At 46.8% G+C, this 9,687-nt stretch overlaps 2 protein-coding genes across 3 annotated transcripts in view; both read left to right on the forward strand.

Annotated features, from left to right (window-relative positions):
* The window catches only part of ZDHHC18 (zinc finger DHHC-type palmitoyltransferase 18), a 62,161-nt gene extending 54,700 nt beyond the window's left edge, over positions 1-7,461 (forward strand). Inside the window, exon 9 of one of the 2 annotated variants that reach the window (XM_061597924.1) lies at positions 7,273-7,314. In XM_061597924.1, the coding sequence (XP_061453908.1) occupies positions 7,273-7,299 (27 nt within the window). In that variant the 3' untranslated portion in view covers positions 7,300-7,314. Of the gene's footprint in view, positions 1-7,272; positions 7,315-7,375 lie in introns of those variants that run through there. The other variant, XM_061597923.1, reaches the window with a different exon arrangement.
* Positions 7,423-8,996, forward strand: SFN (stratifin). The gene has a single exon (XM_061597926.1). It carries the CDS (start codon positions 7,514-7,516, stop codon positions 8,252-8,254), a length of 741 nt encoding a protein of 246 aa, XP_061453910.1. The 5' UTR covers positions 7,423-7,513; the 3' UTR covers positions 8,255-8,996.
* The last annotated feature ends 691 nt before the right edge of the window (positions 8,997-9,687 follow it).

The raw sequence follows: 9,687 nt of genomic DNA on the forward strand, positions 1-9,687 counted from the left end.
AATGAAGGGTTTAACTCTTGCACATATGCTTGCAAAGCAGCAAGGGTTTGGGGCTTAGTCTGTTCAACACAAATCTCACAAAATCTATTTTTTAGTTCCACAAAATTTAGGGGGAAAAGGTGTGTGATGCATAATGGAGCTGAGTTTTATAGGCCAAATTAATTTTTCTGCTGAGCTACATACTTGCAAACTTTGGGGACATGAATAATACCAGCGCAAACTCTTTATCATGAAAATGTGCCACGCAAGCGTATAAAGTGTGCCGTGATTCTGTAGTGCAATACAAGACACTCCCGTATGAACCTAAAGGAACATGAAGAGGTTGTAACTGCAGCTCAAGAACTATCTTAGCCCAGAATCCAATGGCTGATTCCCACAAGATTATTTTGTTTCGTAGGGCTATTCCTTTTTATAAAATTTCTGTACCACCTTTTCAATAAAAAGGCTGTGTACAATCAAACAGTAAAAAACAATGTGCCTGTGACAAGAAAGTACCACAGTCCTTCCATGCCTCAGTGGTTTTGCTAGCTAGGGAAAGAATTCATATTTTCTGGGCAATTTAGTTTGTTGTGATTTGAATGCTGGGGAAATGACTTATCCGTAAAATAGGCCAATGTCCTTGCGCACCTAGAGATATGAAAGCTCGGCAAAAACAAAAATTGGGTTGGGGTGTTCTTTTCAGATTACTTTTTCTTAGGTCCCCCCCATGGAGATTTTTATTAAAATCTTTTTGGGTTTTTTGGGGTGGGGGCTGACCCTTCACATCTCTACATGCAACCAGTGAGCATTACATGAATATATGAATCTGTCTCTGAGGCAGATCCCTTTCCCCATGATGATCTAGCACAGTATTATCTAAATGGCCAGGCAGCAGCTTTCTAGATTCTCAGAGTCTTCCCCCTCATCACAGGGATTGAACCTGGGGCCTTCTCCATGCAATTGCTCTTGACATGGAATATAACGCTCTTCAAATGCCTGAAGGGGCTGTCACGTAGGAGAGGGCAAAGCCTCAGTCCCAGCTTCCCCAGAGGGCAGGCCAAGATCTACCGAGCTTAACTTACAGGAGGGTAGATTTCACCAGACATTTGTTAGGCGGAACCTCTTGACACTGAGAGCACTTTACCACTGGGACCAATTGCCTAGGGTGGTGGGTTTTCCCTCACTGAGATCTGCCAAAGGTAGAACAGCTATCTCTTGGTGAGGCTCCAGCTTTGGATGTCTGTGTCAGGGCCAGTGTGGCAAAGTGCTTAGCATGCTGGACTGTGACTTGGGCAACCAGGGTTCAATTCCCCCACTTGGCCGCGAAACTCACTGGGTGACCTTGGGCCATTCACTGTCTCTCAGCCTAGCCTACCTCACAGGGTTGTTGTATGAATAAAATGAAGAGGAGGACCAAGTACGCCAGCTTGAGCTCCGTGGAGGATTAAATAAATATATGTCCTGCCTCGTGCAGTGGTTGGACTAAATGGTTTCCAAGGCTCCCTTCCTCCAGAGCTTGAGTTGTATGAAAGTGGATGTCCCTGCTACAGTACTGGCTGGTGTACTTTGGGACTTATAGGGCAGAAGGCATGGAGCACAATAGCAGGCAGAGGCAACTGGTTCTAGTTTTGACCTCGCCCTCCCTCCTGCTGAGTTCAACTAGGGCAAAACTAAAACTGACAGCCATGGACACCCCTTGGGCTCATTTAAGTAAGAGGTCAAGGGGGTGGGGGGAACTGACTGAGGTTGCTGGGAGAGGGCCTCACCTGCCATAAAGAACCAGCCTCCACTGCCCTGCTCTAAACCTCTATTTCTGGAAAAGCCCTTGGAGCTGTCTGGGCATGTTCCTGGGCTCATTTTTCTTCCCCACATTAGGCATCCCCTCCTGCCGCCCAGTCACTTTCATTGAAAAGAAAAATGCAGTCTGTGTCAACGGGATAGGATGCTATGAGGGAGTTTTGCTCAGACGCCGTGACGTAGCTCAGCAATGAGTCACCCTCCTGACGGAACAATTCACTCTCTCAAACTGGAGCAGCTGAGTTCTCAGCCCCACCCCACCCCTCCCCTCCCCGGGCTCACCTAGGCTGCATCACCCAAGGCTCAAAAATGCACTCCACGGTGCAAGGGATTTATCATGCAGCTGGGCTTCTTCCCGTTTGTCTTTTTGGCAGGGTCAGAAGAAAGGAGAAGCCGTCTCCCGGCAAGTGGTAACAGGTTTAGTTCTGAGAGGGAAACATTTTTTTGTGATTCCGTGGCAGGCTGATGAGGAGCATGGCAAAGAACCGATGAGAATGTGTAGATGATGTTTGTTGAATATAATTCTATTCAGTTCGCATTTCAAGCTGGATTTATCAAATTTGCACTTTCCAAAACAATGTGAGAACTGAAACATGGCCATCTTTTGAAATTCTCACTCACCATCCAATTCACTTACCCGAATTTTGCAATGCAGTGCTCCAACCAAGCAATGCTTGCAAATATGCATATATTGGGGGGGAATGGGCATAAACATGAATATTTTAGTGAACATGTATCAAAATGCACTATATTAGGAGAAATTGCTTGCAGAAATGCATATGGTAATAAAACTATAGAAAAATGTGTTTAGCGGGAAAAATGCTGCAGAATTTTTGTGATGATTTTTTTAATTTAAAAAAATTGGCAAATTGCTTCAGAAATATGAAGAACTGAATTTAAGGTTGTAAAAATAAGCAACTGAGAGGACCAAAATTGACAGATTCTCCATGGTTCAATTCCTGGCATTTCCAGATAGGGCAGGGAAAACCCCCTCTTTGAATTCCTGGAGAGCCACTTTCAGACAGTGTGGCTAATACTGAGCCAGGTGGACCAATGATCTGACTCTGTAGAAGGCATATTCCAATGTTTGCTGTCAAATTAGGGTAGGCATGGGGAACCTCAGATTCTGTGGGCCAAATGCGGCCCTCCAGGCCTTTCCGTCTGGCCTTTGGAGCTTTACCCAGAAATGCCTCTTCCCGACCCAGAGACGGGTGTGCGGATGCATGTAGAAACAAGCCAATTCTACAAAGGTACAATTCACATTTGTTACTCTGCCTGCTTTTGCCTCTGACCCCACCCACCACTGGCATGTGGCCCCCGGATGGTTGCCCAGGAGGTAATGTGGCCTTCGAGCTGCAAAAGATTCCTCACCCCTGCTCAGCATGTAAACGTAAGCCCCAAGGAATTCAGTTGTGATAACTCCCAGGTACATGTGTGTATGGGAGTGCACCCGATGATGCCTTATACTGGAAGCTAGTAGACGTTAACATGCAGGATATGGCCACCTACATTCATTGACGCCGGGGGTAGTTAATGTGCTGCACTCCTAACTCCCATCAGCCCCAGCCAGCTTACCCAATGGCTAGGGATGCTGGAAGTTGTAGTCCAGCTGCATCTGGAGGACACCATGTTGACTGTCTCTGAGCTACACTAGTTTCGAGCAGGGGTCTTTCCCAGACTTACCGGGAGATGCCAAGGAATGAACCATGGGAAGGGTGTGCTCCACCATTGAACTATGTTCCTTCCCTTAAAACAAGGCTCAGGAACCTTTTTCAGCCCAAGGGCCGCATTCCCTTCTGGCCAACCTTCTGGGGGGCCACTTGCCAATGGTGGGTGGGGTCAGAGGCAAAAGTAGGCAGAGTAATAAATGTCATTTTTACCTTTGTACATTAGGCCAGTTTCTACACACTCACGCACACCCCTCTCTGTCCTCCTTCCAGGCAACCAAAAGGCATAATCAGAATTCAGAAACACATTTAATCCAGGCGAACACACTGAAAGGTGGTTGCGATGCAAGGGTGTTGAGTGCCATGGCCTGGGAAGAAGGGGGTGTGGTTGGGGAGGGGAGAGTTCCAAGGGCCAGATAGGGAGGCTTGGAGGGCCACATTTAGCCCCTGGCCGGATGTTCCCCACCCCTGGTGTGTAAGACTGCACTGTTAAGAATCCAGGTAGTAAGTTACTGGTTGACCCTGGAATTTTATTGGAATGTGGGAGGGTTTTATTTTTTTTAAGTAGGGGTGAGAAATGAAGAGAGAAGGAAGCTATCTTCGAGTTCTTTGCTGCATTTACAGTGACAATCATTTTCAGTAGAGTTTTGAAGCATCTCTGACTTTTGAAGCCGCCTTGTTCTGTCAGAGCTTTGGTTCATCTAGCACAGTGTCTTCTCTTTGTGGCAGCAGCTCATTGAGGTCCTCCCCAGCTCTGCTACTTAAGATCCCTTGAGGTGCCTGGAGTTCTCCATGCATGGAAAGCACACACATTGCCACTCAGTTATGGGTCTTCCCTCTTAGTATAGTAATTTATTTGGGCAGTCTGGGATGGAGGGAAGAAGCATAGATCAGTGGGAGAGCAGCTGTTTTGCAAGCGGAAATGTTTGATTCCTTGGATGCCCACTCAAAAAGGATGGGGAAAGCCTCTGAGGCCAGTGGTGCCATTGCCCATAATGTAATTTTAGACTCTGGACTTAGTGGTCTTACACAGCTTCCTTCTTTAGAGGGTGATGTAGTTCTCTTGCATTTGGGACTCATTCTGCTTAGTGGGGCTCTGGGCTTCTGCCCCAAAGTCCTTCCCTGACAGTGCCACTGGCTACTGCCGGTCAGAGTGGACAGTACTGGGCTAGATGGACCAATCATCTGCCTAGGTACAAGGCAGCTTCCTTTGATTATTTAACCTGCTGTGGCTGTTTCACATATGCCAATCATCACATAAGGTTGTCATCATCAAGTGTGAATATGTGTGAACAGAGGCCACATCCACACCTCTGTAAAGAGGAGTCCATTCCTCCCTGCCAAGCAGTAAAGTCACGGATAGGTGTGGTGGGTGCTTCCTGGAGACATTAAAAAAAAAACCTCTAGCCAACAAGCTTGACACTCGTGAGTCTTTGGAATGCTTGATGTCTGTAACTTATTGTGTTCCTATTAACTGCATCTCACTGGGCTACAGAGACTTGTGTTCCATCAGACGTTGAGGCCCTTACAGTTGAATCTCTATATAAACTTAGATAGCTGTTTGAGGACTAGTACCCTTGGATTCTTAAACTTTGGGAAATGGAGGAAGGATATCACAAGATACCTATGGGAGTGTTGCAAACCTTGGGACTCTGGGAATGGTCCTCTGGCTATCTGAAGATAAGCAATAGTTGGGGATCCTGTTTCGATGGTCATTAGCTTGGGTGACATTAAAAATTGTTGAGACAAATTCATGGAGGATAGGTCTATTGATGGCAAGGGTTGGATGGATCATTCCATTTCCTGTCTGTATCAGTTTCACATGTTCATTCATCATCATCATCATCACTGTTTATTTGTATGCTGCCTTTCCATAGCAATCTATGCTCAAAGTGGCTCACAACATAAAAAAAGTTACACAATTCACGGTTAGAAAATAAATTCAAATAGTCAATAAGTTAACAAAAACATCTTAAGAAATGTACAATAAATGGATACACCCTTATAATTCTTAATAAGATCCAACAATAAAATACAGAAGCATAATCCCAATAACAGCAAAACAAAAAACTGACCAGCATTTTTACCCAAACAGAAGCCCCACAGTCAAGGTGGTCTCTGGCATCTTCAGGTAGTGATACCTTTTACAGCTGTAGTCAGTGACCACTTTCCAAAGAAGATCAAACCTGGGTAAACACTGCACCCTTGGAACATCTCACCACTTGAAGAAGTGGGGCAAGCGTAGCAGTCTTTAAATATCCAGTCACCCTGATCCACGGATTCTTGCAGGCAGCAGTGGGGTGCTTGTCCAATGGGAATACACCTTTTGAGTTATTTTCTTTTTGCTTCTTATAGTAGCACCAAGCATGCCATTGTCCACGAGAATCTCCAGAATCTCCAAGATGGCTGGAGCTAGTCTCGATAGTATCCTGGGAGGAAGGGTAAAAACCAGTTTAGACAATCGGCATAATCCTAATAGGGGAAAGACAGCAGCTCAGGAGAAGAGCAAGGAGAAGGTCACAGGTTCAATCCCCAGCACCTCCAGGTAGGACTAGGAAGAGACTCCTGCCTGAAACTCTAGAGAGCCACTGCCAGTCAGTGTAGACAATATGGAGCAAAATGGACCAGTGGCCTGACTCAGTAGAAGGCAGCTTTCTGTGTCCTTTTGTTCCTAAATGGTCAAGCTTTTCCTGCTTAGTACCACTTCCATCTGCCTGTGGTTTATTTCCCCTAAAATATTTGAATACTGCTTCCCCCCCCCCCCCCGCACCCCCAGGAGAAAAAACACATACGCAACATTTAACATGTGAGGGAGAAGGCCAAGCTAAACTTCTTCCCTGACATGTGAGTTTTCTGTGGGCAGGAATTTTTTGTTTTTATTTTCAGCGGCAGAGTGTCCAAGCAGGCAGCCCCTCTCTGCTGCAGTGGTACCTTGCAGGGAAAGTTTTATTTGTTTGTTTGTCAACATAATTTATATACAGGATTGTGTTTTGTTTTTAAACCCAAAGCTGTTCACGCAGTCATAAAATCGCAATAGAAGGGGAGGCAATTTCACAAAGTAGGTACATTTAAAGCACATTTCCCCCTCCTTCAAGAAATCATGGGAACTGTAGTTCACCTCCTCACAATTCTCAGCACCTGGGAGCGGGAGGTCCTGTCAGTTTCTGTGCTCTCTGTCTCTCCCTTTTCCAGTCGTAAATTCACTTCTCCACATTACTGCAGCAGTTTCCGTTTTTTAAAAAAATCCACATGAAAATTCATCAGCATTTTCATGCAAATTTCTCCTAGTAAACACATTTGCATACACACAGTTTTGACTAATGTACACATTTTTGCAAGCAACTTCTCCTAATATAATGCATTTTTGGATGCTGTGTTTCAGTTCTCATAACGTTTTTGAAAGTGCAAATTTGATAGATTTGAGAGATTCATCTTTAAATGTGAACTGAATCAAATGTCTCCCCCATCTGTAACAGCAACCTTAACAAACTAACTTTCCCGGGATACTTTGAGGGGACGATGACAAATGTATTTTGAATGTACGGTGTGTACACATCCGGAGAAAATGCTAGATACAGAATGGTGAGGATGGAAAAGTGTTAGAACAGGCCGCGCGCGTGCGTGTGTGTGTGTGTGTGTGTTTAGCTACTTGTGTGCACTGCCCCCTGGAGGAGAGCAGAAACCCTTTCCATTGAGTGGATCACTGCAGCCCATCTTTTCACTAAAGTCTCTGATATGAAGACAAGCAACCTCTTGCCCAATAGTCTCAGGCTGTGTCTCTCTGCATCCCCTAGGCAGGTAACACTTTCATTCATCGTCTTGCTCACAGGGTGAATCACTGCCACTTTCCTTTTAAGGAGAGGCCTACAGGAAAGGAAGTGGGGGGAAGGGTTGGCTGAGTGCTTCTTCACCACACCTTGTTCTTGCTCCAGGCTGAGACGCTAAAGCCAAAAGCCGATCCCAGCAGCTGAACTCAGCAGAGACTCTTGAGGGCTCTTGGAGTAGCTGCCTGATCTCTCTCGAAGCCGGCCTCCTTGCCCAGCCAGCGCTCCCTTCCGTTGCCCCCCACGATGGCCAGGAACCACCAGGTGCAGAAAGCCAAGCTGGCTGAACAGGCCGAGCGTTATGAGGACATGGCTGACTTCATGAAGGCTGTGGTGGAGGACGGAGCCGAACTCTCCAATGAGGAACGCAACCTCCTCTCTGTCGCCTACAAGAATGTGGTCGGCTGCCAGAGGTCTGCCTGGAGGGTCATCTCCAGCATTGAGCAGAAGACTGAGGAAGGCGACGACAAATCTCAGCTGGTCAACGAGTACCGGGAGAAGATCGAGAAGGAGCTGAAGAGCGTCTGCAACGTTGTCCTGGGGCTGCTGGACAAGTTTCTCATCAAGAAAGCCAGCGACCCAGAGAGCAAAGTCTTCTACCTGAAGATGAAAGGCGACTATTTCCGCTACCTGGCTGAAGTGGCCAATGGAGATGACCGCAAGCAGATAATCGACAACGCACGGAAAGCTTACCAAGAGGCTATGGACATCAGCAAGAAGGAGATGCAACCCACAAACCCCATCCGGCTGGGCCTCGCCCTCAACTTCTCAGTCTTCCACTACGAGATCGCCAATGCCCCAGAAGAGGCCATCAAGCTGGCCAAGACCACCTTCGATGAGGCCATGGGTGACCTCCACACACTCAGCGAAGACTCCTATAAAGACAGCACCCTCATCATGCAGCTTCTCAGGGACAACCTGACATTATGGACCGCAGAGTGCTCAGGTGAAGAAGGGGGAGAGGCTGGCGAAGAGCCAAAGAACTGAACTTTGCAGACTACAGAACGACGGTAACTCCCTGTCTCACCCCCTCCTCTTCTTCCCCCTGCCCAGTACTTTCCCAACTCAACCTATTTTTATAAGATGCATCTCCAGTTCCTGGGAGTTACAGCTGGATTTTGATAGCAAAAGGGGACTGATTCATACGCAAATAGAACTGAAGCATTTATGTAATTCTTCTGTGACAGCTCTGGGGGGAGCACCCCTATTCCTTGGCCTCTGTACTTCCTGATATGTGATCCTCTTCCCCCCACTGCAACCCAAATCTCTTTGCTTTATATAAGCTCTTGTGTCTGGTCAGCACCCAGTTAATACAAGTGTCTTTCTGACCTGTCATGGAGGACTGAGATTATATATCTGTATGTATATATGTGTGTATACATATATGTAGTGTTTAATTGTGAAAAGAAAAGGGGCGAGGAACCCAAGCAGGAACCTTCAATGTTTGTTCTGAATGGCAAAGATACCAAAGTAGTAGCTGAACAGAATTAAGCAAGAGTTGTCACCTTTGCTTTGCACAGCCCTTTTTATTCTGCAGGCTTTTCTCGCTCAGGGGCATCCTGTTGTGATAAGAAGGTGGAGGGCCTTTTTCAGGGGTGAGGTGGGTGGGGAGAGATTCTTCTGAGTGGATTAAGAATAGCAATCTCAAGAGGGCCTCCTGTTATCTTGGTGTTGCTGAGGTGGTTTGCTATGGTCTTCTTCCCCAATAAAAGTTCGCTTTTATGCCTGCCGTTTGTAGTTCTGGTCTTCACTTCTTTTTTCACCCACCCCCAGGGCAGTAGGAGGGGGAAGGCGGCATCCAAAGCCTCACTCACTGGCATGCCGTAGGATGGGAAGAGGAGATCCAGGAGAAGCACAAGTCTAAGCAAAGAGTGCTGTGGACAGGTTGATGCATGCCATGGCATCTTTTCTCCTCTTCTGAAATCCAAGGCGCTTCTGCAAGCTTTCGGGTGGGTGGAAGGAAAGGTTACGCCTGAAGCCAGAGCGGTGCAACCTGATGACGAGGTTGGGCCTTATCTGGGAAAGAAAGAAGCCAGGGTGGGGTAGCAGAACCACCTTTGGGAGAGGTAGTTAGGGACAAGAATGGCTTTGATCTGGATAGAAAAGGGATGGTGCTGCTTACCTACCCGGGAGAAGGGCTTTTCTCTGCTCATTGCAAATGTTTATCACTTGCTTAGGTGACAGAGGAGACAACATGAATCCCATCGATGATTGTGGGGTGGGTTTTTTTTTACCAGTGTGCTTCAAACTCTGGCTGTTCAGGGAAACCTTCCACATTGCACTGAAGAAAACTGGTGGGGAGGGCACACGAATTAAGAAAGGGCTGTGGCTCAGTAGTAGAGAGCACGTGCTTTGCATGCTGAAGGCCCCAGGTTCACTCCCTGGTGTCTTCAGGTAGGGCTGGGAAAGAGATTTCATCT

This window comes from Rhineura floridana, chromosome 15 (genome assembly GCF_030035675.1).
Source record: "Rhineura floridana isolate rRhiFlo1 chromosome 15, rRhiFlo1.hap2, whole genome shotgun sequence".
Taxonomy (NCBI): Eukaryota; Metazoa; Chordata; class Lepidosauria; order Squamata; family Rhineuridae; genus Rhineura; species Rhineura floridana.